Source organism: Oncorhynchus tshawytscha, linkage group LG11, assembly GCF_018296145.1.
Source record: "Oncorhynchus tshawytscha isolate Ot180627B linkage group LG11, Otsh_v2.0, whole genome shotgun sequence".
Taxonomy (NCBI): domain Eukaryota; kingdom Metazoa; phylum Chordata; class Actinopteri; order Salmoniformes; family Salmonidae; genus Oncorhynchus; species Oncorhynchus tshawytscha.
The window spans coordinates 6,487,989-6,508,454 of NC_056439.1; the positions used below are offsets into that span (position 1 = coordinate 6,487,989).

The window sequence follows — 20,466 nt, forward strand, 5'->3', positions numbered from 1 at the left end:
CCAGGAAGAATAGGAACTGAGAAGTGGTCTGTGGTCCCCACCTGCAGAACCACTCCTTTATTGGGGGTGTCTTGCTAATTGCCTATAATTTCCACCTGTTGTCTATTCCATTTGCACAACAGCATATGACATTTATTGTCAATCAGTGTTGCGTCCTAAGTGGACAGTTTGATTTCACAGAAGTGTGATTGACTTGGAGTTACATTGTGTTGTTTAAGTGTTCCCTTTATTTTTGACGGGATGCAAAATTCTACCCAGGAATATTCAACACTGAAATCTGTTACTCTCTTTATTCCAAATGTATCTATGGATCTTTTCTGCTATGGATCTATGGATCTTTTCTGCTGACAACAATGACCATTCATCTTAGTCTTTAATGCAGGGTTTGATCTAAATGTCAGAAGCTATCGAGTGGAATGGTTACTTTGTATGTTATAGAGTTGAATGGTGTTTTTGCTGATGCATCCTGAGGTAGGTCCTCTCTGAGAACCTCTTCCCACAGTGTGTACAGGCAAATGGCTTCTCTCCCGTGTGGACCTTCAAGTGCATCTTCAGCTGGTCCTGACGGGAGAACCTCTTCTCACACTGGGGGCAGCTGTAGGGTTTCTCCCCTGTGTGGACCCTCTCGTGCCTCTTCAGGTCACCAGCCTGGGTGAAGCGCATGTGACACTGGGTACATTTGAAGGGTTTTACCCCTGTGTGGAACCGCTGGTGCCTCTTCAGGTTGCCAGCATGGGCAAAGCGCATATGACACTGGGTACAGCTGAAGGGTTTCACCCCTGTGTGGACCCTCTGGTGGATCTCGACCTTCTGTGGGCAGCTGAAGCCTTTGTTACAGAACATGCAAAAGAACTGCTTCTCTTTACCGCCTGTTGTTGCTCCCTCTCCCCACACCTTGGCCGTTTGGTTGTTTGAGTTCAATACCTGATCTAAAAGGATGCAGCCTTGTGAATCGGAAGGCCCCATCGACATGGATACTGGGTGTAAAGGGGAGTGGGTCGAGACATTTAAATTTGTCTCTAAGCTTTCCCTGTAGTCTAAGAAGTCACTGGAGCTGCCATGCGAGTGTCCTTCTCCGAAGTGAGTCTCGTCTGCATTCCATGTCACAGGAACGTCGCCCTCCACTTTCACAGTCATCTCATCTACGACCAGACCCTCCCCTTTCTTATCTAGGCACCGTCCAGAGTATACACTACTACTGTACTGGTTCCAGTTCCCTCTCATTGGATTAGTCTGTGTATCTAAGCCCACAGGCATGTCACCAGGTATCATCTCTGTTGTGTATGAACAGGACGGATCATTGCCAGTCTGTAACGTGTCACCTGAGTCCTGATGGGACAGAACCGTCCTCGGGTTACCGTACTGGAAATATTCTGAGTGAGGAGCAGGACAGCCCAGCCCCGTTAATGTCTTGGTGTCTGTCTCTGACTTGAGGACGGCGATAGGCGTTCCACTGACCTCCGTGATGCTGCGTCGGGTCATGGGTAGCACGGTGGCAGTGGTGGGGTCCTCCGTGGCTACAGGGGGAGCGCCCGTCTGGATGTTACGGCTGTGCCATGGTTCCTCCTCTCCTTCAGTCTTCTCCTGCTTGACCCCAGGACCTGCAGCCTCTGCATCTGCAGACTGACACAAGAAGAGTGGAGGTTATTAACGGTACATGAGTGGAATTGGATAACAATGTCGTAGGGAAGTCTTTTTTTTTTTTTAACCAAGTTTGTATATGTTTTGTCTTTTTTGTTGGGGGCGGGGGTGGGGGGTACAATATTAATGTCAATTTACACAGTTCATACAGCATGTATCCGTAGGCTGCCAAAGAAAAACATACAGAGAAATTATCATATTGATCACACAGAATTGTGTAAATAATAAAATTGGTGTAAAGAAGAGAGAAACATAAAGAGATGGTCCTGCACCACCAACTCCCCAATCCCATTTAGACGTCTTCACGGGTCCAAAGAGGTTGACGTGCACTGTCAACTATGGGACCTTTTATAGACAGGTGTGTGTCTTTCCAGATCATGTCCAATCAATTGAATATACCACAGGTGGACTCCAATCAAGTTGTAGAAACATCTTAAGGATGATCAATGGAAACAGGATGCACCTGATCTCAATTTTGAGTGTCATAGCAAAGGGTCTGAATACTTATGTAAAGGTATTTATGTTTTTAATTTTTTTATAAGGTGGTAGATTAACTTTAATGTTGCAGATAGATTGTGGCTTCCATTAATGTAATTGTCTGCATCATTTCCAATCCACCATATATTTTTGGGTAAATATATATCATTTATTTTTATTTTTATGTGTTTTCCTTTATTTTTTTTGCAGCAGCACTGCCTGACAGCAGTAATAATCTCTTATTGATTGAGAGATTCAAGGAGCTATCATCGTTAAGTAACATAGTAGATGCAACGCATTCAATATTTACATTCATGCACTTCGAAATGAACTTTGTCCTAGAAGCATTTAACTACATATGAAGGATGAGGGAAGCCTTTCTGAAATAAACAGGCCACATTTAAAGTAACTGTAATATTTTATGCAACACTATTATGCAACACACTAACCTCTATCAGGATAACGTGCTGGGATGAGGTTCCATTCCCCTCATCAACAGTGATTGGTTGGTCATCTCTCCATATATTGTGTCCCGCTGGCTTCCCAAAGCTCCTGTGTCCTCCAGTGAGATGTCCTTCGCCTGAGAGAGTGATTGGGGGGAAAGAGGTGGTTAGGTTAGCTACTGTCAACACTATATTGTACACCATTGACACGGTCTAGAATTGGCAAGGGTGTAAGGTAACACTTCTCATCACTTCATACAATTTATTGATTGACTGAATTATGTTCTATGCATCAAATTGTTTTCATTGAGCTAATAATAGGAAATGCAGTAAATTAAGAATCTGGTTAAAATGTGATATTATGTCTTTGTGCAAGATAGTATACAATAATTGCCCTGATTACTAAGCTATCGAAAAACTGTCCAAGGCTCAATTCTGGGTAATACATCTGAACACATGTGCAGAACGGGTGACAGGCACTGAGCTATGCCGCGCAGCCTCCGCCTTCTGCAAAATGTACCTCTTGTCATTCCTCTGTATCGGTCGAGGATCTTGACACTACTGGAAATGGCGAGGACGCGCTCCCGCAATGTCCTCTCTGCGCGCTCCCGTGACACCTTCAATTCTAGTAGCTGTAGTTTCCTCCGCAATGCCCTGTTTTCTTTCTGGCTTTGAGTTATTTCCAAACGAAACACTGCATAGTCGTCGTCTACGACTTTACAGATCTCTGCCACGGCTGCATTCGCTAGCACCTCCATGATGGAGGCTATTTGAGTGTGAAAAACCATACTGTTCACGTTAGCCATTTTTAGCTAGTTAGCAGCCAGCTAGCCAGCTATCAACCAAATCCTGTCTCCAACGTGATTTAAACACTACCTTAGGTACGTATGTGATGTTGTGCAAGTAAATTAGTCATATTTTAAGTTCCAGTGTGTTAATAAACGTCTAAATAACAACAATAAAAACGCTAACAGGGAAATCGTTATTGGTCACTGTTCACTTCCGTTTACACTGAATAGAAAGGATCTCATTGGTTTGCGTCATACTGTATCTCAAAGGTTTTGTTAAACGGAAAAGTAATGCGCGTTGTTGTTTGAAACACGGTAATGCTTATTACATTTTATTACACATAACATATCCTATGATCGTTCTCTCAAGCTGAGAGCAGACTTGTTTAGAAAGAACAGTAGCCGTGTCCGAATACCCGTAGTAGTATGCGAAAAAAAAAGTTTTATAAGTATGTGAAATTTCGAAAATATGCCGCCTTCATATTCCAGTCGGAACTAGAAACTCCGAAATTTCCGATCTGTAGATTCATTGAACGCCTGTACATACAACCAGTTAGCATGTCGGAAATGTCCGAGATTTCTAGTTCCGAGTAAAATGTGAACGCAGCATTGGTACACTGAAAGTTACAACTAATATGCGTGATTGTGTTGACTCCCGCCATTCGTTCATTTTGGTACAGGCGTCATTTTATCTGCTCTTGTCAAACACGTGAGTCAAAAATATGAGTTTAATATACTATGTCAAACGCTGAAATTAGTATGCAGTTTAAGTATGTAATACTAGTATGAGTATTCTTACAAGGCCAATGTGTTAATATTAATAGAGTAGAGAAGAATAGAATGACTGACTTCATTCCATTTACACTGAACAAAAAATATAAACGCAACATGTAAAATGTTTGTCCCATGTTTCATGAGCTGAAATAAAAGATCCCAGAAATGTTCCATATGCACATATAAAATATCCACTAACATCCATGTTAGGAGCATGTTGCCTTTTCCAAGATAATCCATCAATAAGTTATTTTCCAGCATAATTTGCAAATAAATTCATTAAAAATCCTACAATGTGATTTTCTGGATTTTTGTCTGTCATAGTTGAAGTGTACCTATGATGAAAATTACAGGCCTCTCTCATCTTTTTAAGTGGGAGAACTTGCACAATTGGTGGCTGACTAAATACTTTTTTGCCCCACTGTAAATACAGTGTGTATAAAAGAAGAGGGAAGTGTCCAATGTTTCTATGCATGGGACAGCAGTGTTGAATGTGTTTGTGAGTATGGGTGTATGCATGTGTCTGCGTGTGTGAGAGAGCGCTTGTGTGTGTATTTTGTGTGAGTGAGCAGGTGTATGTGTGCAAAAAAAGTCTCTATGATGCAGGACAGACAGACAGCCAGTGATGGCTGTTCAACAGCCTGATGGTCGGATGTTAGAAGCCGTCCCTGAGCCTGTTGGTTCCGGCTCTGATGCTCCTGTACCGTCTGCCAGACGGTAGTAGAGGGAACAGTCCATGGCTCGTTGGCTGAGGTCCATAATGATCTTCTTGGCCTTCCATCGACACAGAGTGGTGTAAATGACCTGGAGGGCCGGCAGCGTGCCCCCGATGGTGCTTTTGGCTGATCACACCACTCGCTGAAGAGCCGTACGGTTGAGGGTGATGTAATTACTGTACCAGGCGGTGATGTAGCCCAACAGAAAGCGCTTAATGATGCATCTGTAGAGGTTTGTGAGGGTTGTAAGGGCAATGCTGAACTTCTTCACCATGGTGCTGATGTGATGTGACCATATCAGGTCCTCGGTGATGTGCACACAGAGGAACTTGAACCTTTTGACCCTCAACACTGTGGCCCAGTCTATGTGGAGGGGGGTGTGCTCTCCCTTCTGTCTCCTGTACTCCACAATCAGCTCCTTGGTTTTGTTGACTTTGAGAGGTTATTGTCCTGGCACCACTCCGCCAGGGCTCCAACCTCCTCACTGTAAGCTGTCTCGTCATTGTTGGTAATCAGGCCTACCACTGTCATGTCGTCAGCAAACTTGATGATTGTGTTGGGGTCATGGGTGAACAGGGAGTACAGGAAGGGACTGAGCACACACCCCTGGGGGGCCCCCTGTATTAAACGTCAGCATGGCAACGGTGTTGTTGCCTACCCTCACCAACTGGGGTCAGCCTTTGAAGTCCAGGACCCAGTTGCACAAGGATGAGTTCCAAGGTAACGAGCTTTGAGGGCACTATGGTGTTGAAAGCTAAGCTATAGTCGGTATTCCTCTTGTTCAAGTGGGAAAGTGTGTGTTTTTCTAGTGCGAATGTGATTGCGTCGTCTGGGGATCTGCTGGGGCGGTAAGATGGAGGTGATGTGACCCTTGACTAGCCTCTCTAAGCACTTCCTGGTGACAGGAGTGAGTGCTATGGGGCAATATTGACATTTAGTTCAGTTACCTTAGATTGCTTGGGTACAGGAACAATGGTGGACATCTTGAAGCATTTGGGGATGGCAGACTAGGATAGAGAGAGATTGAATATGTCCGTAAAAACTCCAGCCGGCTGGTCTGCGCACGCCTTGGGATGCCGTCCGGGCTGGCAGCCATTTAAGAGTTAACAGTCCCTGCCACATGCTTCTTTGCGTATGAGCCGTTGAATTGCAACTCCACTTTGTCCCTGTACTGACTTTCTGCTTCTTTGATTGCCTTACGGAGTTTGTAGCTGGTCTGTTTGTACGCCATGTTCCGGGTCACCTTACCGTGGTTGAATGCTGTGGTTCCAAAGTTTTGCGCAAATACAGCCATCTATCCCTGGTTTTTGGTTGGGTTATGTTAGAAACTCTGATGTACACACAGAAACATGACATTATAAAATGTTAACTACAGTCAAGCCTCTAACACTGTGCTTCAAGTATCTAACAATATGGATCTATTAGAGTCTTTGCAATGATACAAAAATAACCAAGTCAATCCGCACAGAGTCAATTTCGCATTTAATTTCAAGAAAATGATCACACACTCACATAACATGAAGTACAATACTTTTATTGCACAAAACGATACATGATACTTTTCACTAACACTTTACCTTTAATGTAAATCTGGTACCCTCACTTTAATAAAATACATGTTTGAATACTTTGGAAAAGGTTCAACATTACACACATCTTCACTATTTTATGTCAAGTAAATGTGAATTAAGGCACTCATTATCTCACTATAAAATACCAGTATCAACCTAAAGTGACAAGCAGTTAGGGTTGGACCCATCAATTAAGCATTTTTACAGACACCATCACACCAACCATCACCATATCATCTACTCTGCCTCATCATACTCATTCTTTCCTCAGTTCACCTCATCCAGTTCCCTACTATACCCAAAACCAACAGAGGTAACTACAAACAAACAAGTACTACTACATGTCACTAGACTCTATACATGGGCCGTGTGCATTTTCTGCTGGTGTATTCTGCGGTTGCTCCTCTGAGAACCTCTTCCCGCAGTGTGTGCAGGCAAACGGTCTCTCTCCCGTGTGTACCTTCAGGTACATCTTCAGCTGGTGGGAGAACCGCTTCCCAAACTGGGGAAGCTGTTTGATTTCTCTCCTGTGTGGACCCTCTGGTGCCTTTTCAGGTTGAACGAGTGGGAGAAACTGGCCTGGCACAGGTGGCAGCCGAACGGTTTCTCCCCAGTGTGCATTCTCTGGTGCCTCTTCAGGTTGGAAGAGTCGGAAAAACTAGCCTGGCACAGGTGGCAGCTGAATGGTTTCTCCCCCGTGTGCATCCTATGGTGGATCTCCACCTGTTTGGGGAAACTGAAGGCTTTCCCACAGAACGAGCACGGGAAGCGCTTCTCTTTGGCCCTGCCACCTTTACGGATTACGTCTCTACTACTGTCATTTGTCAGTGGGCTTGTTGAGGCATTGTCTGAGTTCTGGTTTAACATTAGGAAATTGTGAGGAGGATGAAGGCCAGGGAGAGTCTGTGTTGTCTCAGGGTCCATGTTCCAGTTGATAGATCCTATAGAAGGCAGACTGAAGGCAGCACCTGTTAGGGGGTTAACCTGAGGCCCCATCAGTCTCTCTGAATCACAACTATAGGAGCAGGACGGAGCATCACTAGCCAAGTCTATGTCTGTTCTCTCCCGTCGCATACGGACACCTCCCCATCCCTGCAGACCAAATCTACGCCTCGCCCTGGTCTCAGCCAGTCTGTTGTCATGGAGACTAAGTTTGTTTGTTGTTTTATGTTCGACAGTCTGTTTCTGGTTGTGGTTAAAGGTGTTGTTCCCCAGCCCAGAGTTGAAGACGCTGTCCCATCCACTGACCTCCACTATGTTGCCTCTAGTCCTGTCCTGCTCAGTGATATCATCCCCTGGGCCTTTGGCTGCACCGGTCTGGGTCTGGAAATCTAAGATGGACACCCAGTCTCCTCTGTTAGCCTCCAGCCAACCACCTGCAAAAAAGACTACAAACATGGCAGTGAAAAAAATACATATCTAGAGTTGAGTCAATTACCTGGTGAAGTTCATACATTATAACGTGTGTGTTTCGGTAACTAAACATAAGTTATATTGATTTCATGAATGAAGAAAATAAATAATAGCCAGGTGCATCACTATTCCCATTGAAGACCTATTACTGTATGTAGGCTATATGTATTTCTCCCTTACCTTGCTCAACCATCTTTAGTCCACTGAGCAGATCAATGCTCTCTGGTCCATCTATCGTCTCCTCTTTGACCAGCAGCAGATGAGGCTTCCCATCCTCCATGTCTACTGGCTGTAAGAGATACAGAGTGAGAGGATGTTGGATCCATAAATCTGATATGAGCACCCTGCTATGGAGCATCTTCTGATTGGGCAATGAGGGATTGCTATGAGTACTATGCAAACGCGTTAGTCAATTTGATTACTTGACACTCTTTAATGGTTTGATCATTCAAAAGGCATGGTCCCACACTTAAGACAGCGAATCAAGACCTGGGCCCGTATCCACAAAGACTCTGAGTAGGAGTGCTGATCTAGGATCAGTTTTGCCTTTTAGATCATAATGAATAAAATTATATCTTAGATCAGCAGTCCTACTCTGAGAGACTTTGTGGATACGGACCTTGACCTAATACCATTCAGACAGTAGTTTACAGTGGGCTCACCTCAGGAAGACTGTGTGTGGTCCTGTGCTGCTCAGCTGGTTTCTCTGTGGGTTCAAGAGGTGTAGTCTGGTTGTCCTCCGTGATCATGGGACCCTCAGGGTTCCCCAGACGCTCCTCACACCCCTCCTCCTTCACCAGCAGCACGTCTGGACCCTCCTCCTGGAAGAGACAGGTGATACAGACATACATTCCCTCAGGTACGTACACACAGATAAACACACTTTCAACATAGTATTTACCCATCCCCACTATGTTTGAGTCTCATACGATTTTACAAATTCCTGTACATGCAAATGTAACTGCAAAATTATTGGCACCCTTGATAAAGAGCAGGGAAAATACAACAAAAAAAAGATTGTTCATCTTTATCAAGTTTCCATAATTTAGCACCCCATTGAATATGCCTTATATACAGTATATATAATTAAAGTAGTTGAATGGAAATAATGAAACACATCATATATCCTACACAGTGGAAACACTATGTGACCGACTTTTTAGGCTTAAGCCTTATATATCACAGAATGTCTGGATGCAATATTCTACCCAGGAATATTCAACACTGAAATATGTTACTCTCGTTATTCCAAATGTATCTGGATTTTTTTCTGCTGACAACAATGAACATTCATCATAGTCTTTGATGCTGGGTTTGATCTAAACGTTAGAAGCTATCGAGTGGAATGGTTACTTTCTATAGCTCGGTATCCATTCATTTGACGACAGATTTGAAAGAAAACGTGCACATTTTCCCACCAGTGGTGTTTCCACCAAACTGACTTGACGCAGATAAAAAAAAAAACATTGCGTGATGACGTAGCGCACACGAAATGTACTTTTTCGCTTACATTTTCACGTACAGAATAAAAATATTACGTTCAATGTGTTTCCATCGCATTTTCAACTCTACCGATAGTTTTGTCATACAAACTGTTGCGTTAAATAGCAAATGTGCGTAATCTGGTCTTGGCACGTGGGCTCTAGCCAACAGCTCGCAGATACAGTACCGGTAGGCTAGTCTACGTCATGATATTATTATGGAAAAGAGCAAGAATATTTATTTGTCAAACGTAAGTCAAGCCTTGATATTTCTTTGAAAATGAGCATCAAGATCACCGTGCACTTTCACCACCCTCGGGAGCCTAATAAACTACATGGTTTCCCCGAGTCGTAGTGGGAGGACCACACACCATGTCATCACGTGACTCCAATATGGCTTTTATATCAACATTTGCGCATAAAGGCGTTTCCACCGCCCTCTCTCATAATGAATTTTACAGATGCAAAAAGATCCCATGTCGAACAAACAAATTCTGTAGGCATTTAGAAAATTGTACCGAAACTTCCTGTTTCCATCACAGCTGCCATTATTTATTTTTTCTCGGTATGACTTTACTTGCACAAAATCTGTGAATGGAAACATGGTTCATGTTATAGAGTGGAATGGTTTTTCTGCTCCTGTGTGGACCTAGAGGTATATTTTCAGCTGGTCCTGGTGGGAGAACCTCTTCTCACACTGGAGGCAGCTGTAGGATTTCTCCCCTGTGTGGACCACCTGGTGCCTCTTCTGGTGTCCAGCTTGGGTAAAGTGCATACTGGGTACAGCTGAAGGATTTCATCCCTGTTTGGATCTTATACACTACTACTGTACTGGTTCCAGTCCTCTCTAGACAGATCAGTCTGTCTCTAAACCCAAGGGCATGTTGCCAGGGTCCCAATGGGATTGAATCGTCCTCATGCTCGGGTTACTCTGAGTCGGGAGCAGGAGGACAGTCCAGTGGCCCCAGCTCCAGTCTCTCTGGGTCTGATCTCTGGTCAGATCCTTTGTGCAAGAGCCTTTGTGTTAAAGTCTATGTGTCTCTGACTTGAAGACAGTGTTCTGCGTTCTACTGACCTCTGTGATGCTGCGGCAGGTCCTGGGTTGGGGCGTGGCAGCGCGGTTCTCCGTGGCTACAGGGGGCGTCCCAATCTCGATGTCTCTTCTGTGTCGTGGGTCCTCTCCTTCAGACCTCTCCTGCTTGACCTCATGACCTCTAGCCTCTACATCTGCAGACTGACACAACAAGGGAGGTTATTACACCCCCCTATCCACATCGATGGAACAGTAGTGGAGAGGGTAGTAAGTTTTAAGTTCCTCGGCATACACATCACAGACAAACTGAATTGGTCCACCCACACAGACAGCATCGTGAAGAAGGCGCAGCAGCGCCTCTTCAACCTCAGGAGGCTGAAGAAATTCGGCTTGTCACCAAAAGCACTCACAAACTTCTACAGATGCACAATCGAGAGCATCCTGGCGGGCTGTATCACCGCCTGGTACGGCAACTGCTCCGCCCACAATCGTAAGGCTCTCCAGAGGGTAGTGAGGTCTGCACAACACATCACCGGGGGCAAACTACCTGCCCTCCAGGACACCTACACCACCCGATGTTACAGGAAGGCCATAAAGATCATCAAGGACAACAACCACCCGAGCCACTGCCTGTTTACCCCACTATCATCCAGAAGGCGAGGTCAGTACAGGTGCATCAAAGCTGGGACCGAGAGACTGAAAAACAGCTTCTATCTCAAGGCCTTCAGACTGTTAAACAGCCACCACTAACATTGAGTGGCTGCTGCCAACACACTGACTCAACTCCAGCCACTTTAATAATGGGAATTGATGGGAAATTATGTAAAATATATCACTAGCCACTTTAAACAATGCTACCTAATATAATGTTTACATACCCTACATTATTCATCTCATATGTATACGTATATACTGTACTCTATATCATCTACTGCATCCTTATGTAATACATGTATCACTAGCCACTTTAACTATGCCACTTTGTTTACATACTCATTTCATATGTATATACTGTACTCGATACCATCTACTGTATCTTGCCTAAGCTGCTCTGTACCATCACTCATTCATATATCTTTATGTACATATTCTTTATCCCCTTACACTGTGTATAAGACAGCAGTTTTTTTTTTGAATTGTTAGTTAGATTACTTGTTGGATTATTACTGCATTGTCGGAACTAGAAGCACAAGCATTTCGCTACACTCGCATTAACATCTGCTAACCATATGTATGTGACAAATAAAATTTGATTTGATTTAGATTTATTATTGGTACATGAGTTGAAATGGATAACAATGTCATAGAGAAGTCTCACAAGCTCCCCTATGGTAGATAAATAAGGATGATCGAGAAGAAAAAGAAACGCACACTATAGGAGCTCAGATGCAAAAATTTAATTACCAACGTTTCGACAGCCAAGCTGTCTTCATCAGTGTATAATCACAAACACTGCGGGATGACTCGTTTATGTAGTGTCAAAAGACACAGGTGTCTGTAATCATGGCCAAGAGTGGCCTAATATCATTGGTTAATTATCAAATATTAAAATGTCATACAAAGAACAGCATACAAACAACAAATGGATAGCATACCATCATAGACAAATATGACTACACAAGCTTTACAAACAATTACAATGGCAAAGTCACAATAATCACAAGAATGGCTTCAGATCAAAGTCTACGTTGAGACCGAAGGGCGCAAGGGTCTTTAAGTTAAAGATCCAGGCAGCCTCTCGTTTTAACAATAAATTATCAAAGTCACCCCCTCTCCTAGGGAGGGTGACATGTTTGATGCCAATATAACGCAGAGACGAAATCGAGTGGCCTGCCTCAAAGAAGTGGGCCGCAACTGGATAAGTAAAGCTTTTACACCTAATGGTGCTACGATGCTCTGAGATACGTACTTTTAATTCGCGCTTTGTTTTACCTACATAATTTTTACCACAAGGACAAGTTATAAGATAAATAACTGCCTTAGTGGAGCACGTAATAACACCTTTGATTGGGATCGATTTCCTTGTTTGTGGGTGTTTGAAGTATGTACATTTATAAGTGCCATTGCATTGAGCACAGCCATTACATTTGTAATTTCTATCCAGTAGGGGCGCAAATAGACGTTGTTCAGAAATATCTTGGGGTGGTAAATCAGAGTGTACCAATTGGTCTCTGAGATTTCTGCCCCGCGAGAATACGACCAAGGGAAGGTCCGAAAACACATTACCGAGACGATCATCGCATTTTAGGATGTGCCAATGTTTGTGAACAATTCCCTTAATTTGTTCAGAGCACTTTGAATAGCGGCTTCCTTCAATGATGGGTTGTGAGTGACTCTGTTGATGAACTTCTGGCCAATGATTGACTGTCTATTGTTGATTGATGTCAGTCCAGATATGCTGTTAACGTAGTGGTTGCTGATGTATCTTGGTAGTCTGTAAGCCATTTTTGCTGCCATGTTTTGGACTATCTGTAGCCGATTCATCTGCTGCGGTGAAGATGTTATCCAGGCTGGCAGGGCGTATTCAAAGAGGGGTCGGATGTAGCTGATGTAGACTTTCAGCACTGTCTGAGGTGAGGCTCCATATTTTCTTCCGCACAGCGTTTTTAGGTGGTTTAGTCTTTTTCGTCCCCCTCTCTCTATGTTCGCTATATGGGTTGTCCAGCGCATGTTCTTCTGGAAGGTGACTCCAAGGAATTTTGCTTCTTTTTCTACTTTTATTGTTTCACCGTAGAGTTTGAGTTTCACCGTGCTTCTACACCTGCATTGCTTGCTGTTTGGGGTTTTAGGCTGGGTTTCTGTACAGCACTTTGAGATATCAGTTGATGTACGAAGGGCTATATAAATAAATTTGATTTGATTTGAGATCTATGGGTTTCCTGTTTTTTTTTCCTGGTGCTTTTTGTGAAGAGGACACATTGGGTCTTTTGTGGGTTCAATTTTACTCGCCACCTGTTGGACCACGACTCGATCATTTCAATAGACTTCTGGAGTTTTTTTGCAGCAAGTTGAGGACATTTGGAGCTGGACCAGTAGCAGAGGTCATCGGCAAACTGTGAGACTTGACCTATGGTGAGTGGAGGGTTGTAGATATCTGATATGTAGAGTAGAAAAAGTAGCGGGCTTAGAACTGCCCCCTGTGGGACACCTGCCTCCGGGGTAAAAGGTGAGGATATTGCTGTGGAGACCTTCACTTTAATTGTACGGTTGTGGAGAAAGCTGGTGATGATGTTTCTGATGGAGAGCGGTAGTTTGAGATTGGAATCTGCGAGCCGGTAACACAGTCCATTGTGCCACATCTTGTCAAATGCTTTCTCTATGTCAAAGAAAACCGCCAGGGTAAGTTCTTTTTTCTTTAAGTTCCGAAGGATGTCCTCTGACAGTCTTAGAATGTTATCGGTGGTTGATCTTGCTTTCCTGAAGCCAGCTTGGTGGATTCCAAGGAGGCCCATTTCCTCGGTGTGGCCGCTCAGTCTTTGGGTGAGTACTCGCTCAAACAGCTTCCCGACATGACTGAGGAGGCTGATTGGTCTGTAACTTGTGACGTTGTATGGGTCTTTGCCAGGTTTGTGGATCATTGTGACAACTGCAGATTTCCAGGGTAGGGGAAAGTAGCCTTCCGTGAGACATGCTGTGAAGAGGTTGGAAAGAAGGTGCAGGTATTCGTCAGGTGCTTGTTTGATGAGTGTGCTGTCAATGTTGTCTTCCCCTGGTGCTTTGTTTTTTGTTTTTTTTCAGGTGGGTCTTGATTTCTTCAATGCTCACAGAGCGGGTGAGGGGATGGTCTACTGGTGTCGGATTTGAGGTGTACACTGTTTTCTGCATTTCTCTGTCGACGATGGTTTTCCAGTCTTTGTCAAAGAGAGGATCGTCGGGACAATAATTAACATTTTGTAGGTGGTTTCTGAAAAATGTTGCTTTCGTTTTGTTGTCTTCGATGAGTTGGTTTTGAGACTTTAGCACAGGTATGATGTTATTGGTTTTGTCTCCGTTGATTGTTTTGATTTTTTGCCAGAAGGTCCGGGGGTTGGTGTCTGTATCTAGCTGGTGATAGAAGGCAGTCCACTGTTTCTGTTTGTGGAGGGTGAGTTGGTGTCTGATGTGATTCTGCAACCGATTAACTTCTGTTTTCAGGTTGGGTGCTCTTGTTCTAATAAAGTCTCTCCGGATCTTTCTTTTCTGCTTGATGAGACTGAGGATATGTGGTGGGAATTGTTGTTGTTGTGGTCTGGTGGTGGTAAGTTGGGTGGTCTCTTCCCGGGCCTGGATGAGGATACCCCTATTAGGATATCCCTATTATCTCCGCCAGCTTGTCCAGATCTTTGGGGTTCTGCGTTGTTACTGCAATGTTTGTCATCTTGTCTGTAATGCAATTTCTGTATTTTTCCCAGTCTGCTTTCTTGTAGTTGTATCTTTGCTTTTCCGGTGCTTGTTGGAGTTGGAGAGAGAAGGAGGCAAGGACAGGAAGGTGGTCACTTCTCACGTCGTGGCTGACAGAGAAGCTAAGAAGCTTAGCAGCCAAGTCCGGGGAGCAGAGGACAAGATCAAGGATGTCTGCCGTGGAGTTTGAAGAATGGATGTGTGTGGGCTCGTTGGTGTTGAGGATGGCCAGGTTTGTGCTGTCGAGGATATCCCTTAATACTCTTCCCGATGTGTTTGTAGTATTACAGTTTAAGTCGATGTGTTTGGCATTAAAATCTCCCATTATGATGGTGTGGCAGTTGTTGTCTGCAAGGGTGGCGATCAATTTTTCGGAGGGTGTTGTTGCTGGTGGACAGTATATGGTGGCTACCAGAAGAGTTGTTTGTGCATTTAGGAGTATTTTCGCTGCAGTGTACTCATTGTTGTTGAGTTCTTCTTTGGTGAGGTTGAAAACGGCTTCAGAGTACTCTATTCCTTCTTTTAAAAGCAGTGCCACACCCCCTCTGCATCCCTCTAGTCGATCCTTCCTTAGAATGTTAAAGCCAGGAATACGGAATCTTGCATTAGTACTTAGGAAGGTTTCGTTGATAGAGGCAATGCTTGTTTGCTTTTCTAGAAGAAGTTGCTTCAGCTCCTGCTTGTTTCTCCTTAACCCTCTGATGTTGATATGTAGAACATTTATTGGAGTAGCCATTTGGTTTGGAGTGTAGTTAACTTGGAATCGCCTTCTACAGCCTTAAGAGGGGCCATCTATGTGTTTCTTATGCTGTCCATAACTCTCTTTACCATTTCTTCATCTCTGCATATTCCTTTCAGATCCTCCTGCAGGTGAGTGGTGCTGGTGAGAGGCTGGGAGCCGGAGAGGCTTGGTGTTGTGAGATGGTTGGTAGTGGCTGTGCTGATGGTGGTAGTAGTCCTGGTGGGCTTGGTGGTGGTGAGGGCTAGATAGGTGGGGCATTGTCTGGAGACCGATGAGTGGGCGCCGCCACAGTTGGCATCATTTTTCTCTTTGGGGCACTCTTTATGGTGGTGGTTTTCAGCACATCGCAGACATTTGATCTGGTTTTTGCAGTATGTGGAGACGTGGTTGAATTCTTGACATTTGTAGCACTGTTTGATAATGGTGGGGGGTGGCCGTGCTTTTTCCACCCTGAAGTGGAAGTAGTTCATGTAGAATCCCTCTAGCAGTAGGCCAGGCGCGTCGTTCGGGTTGCTGAGGTGAATACGGATGAAAGTGGTCGGTTGCTGTGTGGCTCGGCTGACGATCCTGTATACTTTAGTGGTTGTAAAAAAAAAGAGCACTGCCCAGCCTATGGAAAAATATGCAAATCCTGTGGTACAGCTAATCACTTCGCAAGGGTCTGCATGAAAAGCAAGAGAAAGGAGGGTAAAGTGCACTCCATGGAAACAAACACAGCTGAAGGGAACGACAGCACAGAGGATGTATATGCTAGCGAGTGCATAAGGGCGGTGAGGACAAAAGTGGTTTGTCACTCTGCTACTTAATAATAAACCACAGCAATGCCAGCTAGATTCAGGGGCCACATGCAACGTTATGAGCCTTAAAGACAAAAGGAGGCTCGCGCCCAGAGACAAACTCGCACAGAGTAGCATCAAGCTGAAACTGTATTCAGGCCAGTTCATGACCTCTTTAGGCCTGTTTGTGACAGAGTGTGTTTTACGTGGCCAGAAATACACCCTTGAGTTTGAAATAGTTGAGGCTAGTCAACAGCCATTACTGTCAGGTTCTACATGCGAGCGCCTTGGGCTTATTAACTTCACCATCCCAGCTGATCTTAACATTATAGACAAAGTCCAGGCTGGGCCCCTGAGCAAGGAGACACTCCTAAGCAAGTACCATGATGTCTTCAACGCACCGGTTGAGTCAGTTCCCGGGGAAGTCCACTTTGAGTTGGACGCAGCGATCCAGCCTGTCCAGTGTGCACCCCACAATGTACCAGTGGCCATGAAAGCAGCTACGAAGGCTCAGCTTGACAAATACGAATCAGACATCATATCCGTCACCGAGCCTACAGACTGGATAAGTAATATGGTTATCGTCAAGAAACCAGACAAGCTACGGATATGCATTGATCCTAAGCACCACACATGGCTCCAGTACCGTAACAGGGTTGACCTTCGGATTACTGAGCCAGCACCTACTCAGAACCCTGATGGCCAAAGGGGTCGCATGACAAAAGACTTAATCTGTAGGTTTCCCATCAGGGATTGTTGACAGACAGATAAAAGTGAAGAGAATATCAAAAGGAAAATATGGGTGTAAGATGCCATCTGTTGGTAAATGTTCAACTCTTGTGTTTTACCGGGGTGTGTTTTGATGTACTGAACAAGACTGGTGCCTCTGTCTCCTCATTTAACATTCAAACAGTAGCCTTAATTAATGGGCCACATTTTATGTACTGTCATTTTTCATGTTACACTATGACACTAACCTCTATCACGATAACTTGCTGGGTTGAGGTTCCACTCCCCTCATCAATGGTGATTGGTTGGTCATCTCTCCACACGTTGTGACCCGCTGGCTTCACAAAGCTCCTGTGGCCTCCAGTGAGAAGTCCTGAGAGAGTGATTGGGGAAAGAGGTGGTGAGGTACTGTCAATGATCAACAGTATATTGTACACTATTGACACTGCCTGTGTAACTTTATAAACCGTCCCCTCACCCATACCCAGGCTCGAACCAGGGACCCCCTGCACACATCAACAACTGACACCCACAAAGCATCGTTACCCATCGCGGCCCTTGCAGAGCAAGGGGAAATACTACTTCAAGGTCTCAGAGCAAGTGACGTCACCGATTGAAACGCTATTTAGCTCGCACCACCGCTAACTAAGCTAGCCGTTTCACATCCGTTACACCTGCAACTAGGTAAAGTTCATGATGCCGTTGACTTTAAAGGGCCCCAGGACCAAAGATCCACCACTATATTTTACAGTAAGGTATGAGGTTATTTTCTGCTCATGCATTCTCATTTCGAAGACAAACCCACCATTGGTGTGCGTGGCCATAGAGCTCTATTTCATGTTATCCAACAAATGATTCTGATTAATAAGGCTGTAATACACAATGAATTGGTATATACAGCCTGAAACTAATGCCTGCAAATTTAAAATTGTGTAAACGTACTATACATTTAAACTTACTCTGGCAGACAAAATATAGACAGGAAAGTATTGTTTACCCAACTTTTTAGAGAGCTGGTGGGTATATGGTTCAATTTGGCACCAAGGTAAAAAAATAAAAAAAAATGGGGGGGATATTCGTTTTTCATCTTCAATAGCTATGCCAGGATAATGAAAATTGTATATTCTGAATCAGAGGAGGATTGTGAACAATCCAGTTACTAGCGGTTGATATTACGATGTCAATAAATTAATCTTAAATGGCGCTTGCTTTTTAAATGACTGAATATATACAGGGCAATTTAGCAATTAGGATTTTATCTGTAACGGTTTGATAAATTAGGCATGGTTGCAATCTGTTGGCATATAGATAAATGCACATATTTTTTCCAGTGCGGGCCTTGTTCTACAAACATACCCCCCCCCATTGGATTACTCAGAAAGAAAGCATGCAAGTACTCCAACAGTCGAAAAATGTCAATGCCCATCCCTATTAGTTTCAGATGGAATATACCAATAAATTGTGTATTGCAGCCTGATTAATCTGACTACCAACAAATGTAAGTTTGTGGCAAATGGCATTGGCACTTGGATTGGAACCGGTGTCCTGGTCAGATGAAATGAAAATTGAACTCTTGAGTGCCTATTCAGTAATCTGGCCCTGGATGTAAGGTAACACTTCTCATAACTTGTTGATTTTTTAATTATTTTTATTTCACCTTTATTTAACCAGGTAGGCTAGTTGAGAACAAGTTCTCATTTGCAACTGCGACCTGGCCAAGATAAAGCATAGCAGTGTGAACAGACAACACAGAGTTACACATGGAGTAAACAATTAACAAGTCAATAACACAGTAGAAAAAAAAGGGGGAGTCTATATACATTGTGTGCAAAAGGCATGAGGAGGTAGGCGAATAATTACAATTTTGTAGATTAACACTGGAGTGATAAATGATCAGATGGACATGTACAGGTAGAGATATTGGTGTGCAAAAGAGCAGAAAAGTAAATAAATAAAAACAGTATGGGGATGAGGTAGGTGAAAATGGGTGGGCTGTTTACCAATAGACTATGTACAGCTGCAGCGGTTAGCTGCTCAGATAGCAGATGTTTGAAGTTGGTGAGGGAGATTTATTGATTGACTATGTTCCATGCATCACTTAAAAAAAAATTGAGTATGACAATTGGAAATTCGGTAAAGAATCTTTTTGCAAGAAGAATTTGCACTTAATTGACATGGCTGGTTAAAAATATATATGTGCAAGATAGTCAGGGGAAGTATGGTATACTATTCAAAAACGGACAAAGACCTAATTCTGTAACACATCTGAACACATGCGCAGAGGGGAACGGGGCGACAGGGCCCGCAGCCTTCTGTAGAATGTACCTCTTGTCATTCCTCTGTATCGGTCCAGGATGTTGACGCTACTAGATCGACTGGCGAGAACGCGCTCTCGCATTGTCCTCTCTGCGCGCTCCCGTGCCACTTTCAGTTCCAGTAGCTGTAGCTTCCTCCGCAGTCCTCTGTTTTCTTTCTGGCTTTGAGTTATTTCCAAACGAAACACTGCATAGTCGTCGTCTACGAGTTTACATATATCTGCCACGGCTGTATTTGCTAGCTCCTCCATGATGGAGGCTATTTGAGTGTGAAAAACCATATAGTTAGCCATTGTTAGCAGCTAGCTAGCGTTACCTAGATAACATATATCAACCAAGTCTCCCAGCGCGAATTAAAGACTACCTGAAGTAAGTATGTGATGCTGTGCAGTTAAATTAATCATATTTTGAGTTTCAGGGTGTTAATAAACGTCTAAATAACAATAAAAACGCTAACATCGAAATCGTTCTTGGTCCTTGTTCGCTTCCGTTTACTTAAGAGAAAGGATCTTATTGGTTTGCGTCATAGGTGGAAGGGTATAATTAGATGAAAAATGTATGCGTGCTGTTCTTTGAAATACGGTACTGCTTATTACATTACACATCAAATATCCTATGATCAGTATTTTTTAAGCTGAGAGCTGACGTGTTTATGAAGAGCAGTGTGTTAGCAAGAATAGAGTAGAAAATAACATGACTTTACCTCAGTAAGGTAAATATTCAATAGTCCTTGTTATAGTCTGACCAACTCAGTGGCCTTGTGGTTAGTGTCTGCCCTGAGATTGGAAGGTTGAGTCCAATCCCTGGCCGAGTTATACCAAAGACTGTAAAAATGGGCCCTGATGCGTCTAGGCTTGGCACTCAGCATTAAGGAGCTAGATTAAGGCTAAGGCCCTGCAATAGACTGCGTCTTGTCCAGGGGGTGTACTTGTACGTCAAGCTGCCTCACACTACAGAAATAGGAGATGAGCTAAGGTTCATGCAAGGCTACTTACTTGTTATAGCCTATGTTTACCATCTCTCTAAAAACAGTTTTTTTTTTTACAAATGACAAGTTAACAAAGCGTTACCCCAATACACTTAACATAACTATAATATTACAGCTAAAGAATGGTTCCTAGATATCCCCTGCGTACATCTCACACTGCTACGATTTCTTCCCGTTGGGGACACTCCTATGTCTATAA

At 43.7% G+C, this 20,466-nt stretch overlaps 3 protein-coding genes across 5 annotated transcripts in view; all 3 read right to left on the reverse strand.

Moving 5' to 3' along the window:
* Positions 1 to 20,466, reverse strand: part of LOC112261341 (zinc finger protein 184-like) — a 307,911-nt gene that overhangs the window by 155,977 nt on the left and 131,468 nt on the right. The gene's annotated exons all lie outside the window — the stretch shown is intronic.
* On the reverse strand, positions 159 to 19,787 carry LOC112261337 (oocyte zinc finger protein XlCOF7.1). Of its 2 annotated transcripts, none has more exons than XM_042330525.1 (3): positions 19,290 to 19,787; positions 2,568 to 2,698; positions 159 to 1,623 (listed from the first exon to the last, which is right to left on the reverse strand). In XM_042330525.1, exons 1-3 carry the CDS (start codon positions 19,570 to 19,572, stop codon positions 433 to 435), a joined length of 1,605 nt encoding a protein of 534 aa, XP_042186459.1. In that variant the 5' UTR covers positions 19,573 to 19,787; the 3' UTR covers positions 159 to 432. The 2 variants fall into 2 exon arrangements, with proteins under 2 accessions (XP_042186459.1, XP_024292372.2); XM_024436604.2 differs by lacking the exon at positions 19,290 to 19,787 and adding an exon at positions 3,082 to 3,584.
* On the reverse strand, positions 6,358 to 9,268 carry LOC112261338 (zinc finger protein 768-like). Its single transcript, XM_024436605.2, has 4 exons — positions 9,177 to 9,268; positions 8,486 to 8,644; positions 8,004 to 8,112; positions 6,358 to 7,798 (listed from the first exon to the last, which is right to left on the reverse strand). The coding sequence occupies exons 2-4, from the start codon at positions 8,570 to 8,572 to the stop codon at positions 6,885 to 6,887; spliced, it is 1,110 nt and encodes a 369-aa protein (XP_024292373.2). The 5' UTR covers positions 8,573 to 8,644; positions 9,177 to 9,268; the 3' UTR covers positions 6,358 to 6,884.

Bases quoted from the DNA above. Each gene is read 5' to 3' on its own strand.
- LOC112261337 (XM_024436604.2), bottom strand. From the start codon at position 3,367: ATGGCTAACGTGAACAGTATGGTTTTTCACACTCAAATAGCCTCCATC. The intron at 2,699-3,081 runs GTACATTTTGCA...TCACTCTCTCAG, and splicing joins ATACAGAGGAATGACAAGAG to GCGAAGGACATCTCACTGGA. The intron at 1,624-2,567 runs GTTAGTGTGTTG...TTCTTGTGTCAG, and splicing joins AGCACGTTATCCTGATAGAG to TCTGCAGATGCAGAGGCTGC.
- LOC112261338 (XM_024436605.2), bottom strand. From the start codon at position 8,572: ATGATCACGGAGGACAACCAGACTACACCTCTTGAACCCACAGAGAAA. The intron at 8,113-8,485 runs GTGAGCCCACTG...TATCTCTTACAG, and splicing joins CCACACACAGTCTTCCTGAG to CCAGTAGACATGGAGGATGG. The intron at 7,799-8,003 runs GTAAGGGAGAAA...CCATGTTTGTAG, and splicing joins ACTAAAGATGGTTGAGCAAG to TCTTTTTTGCAGGTGGTTGG.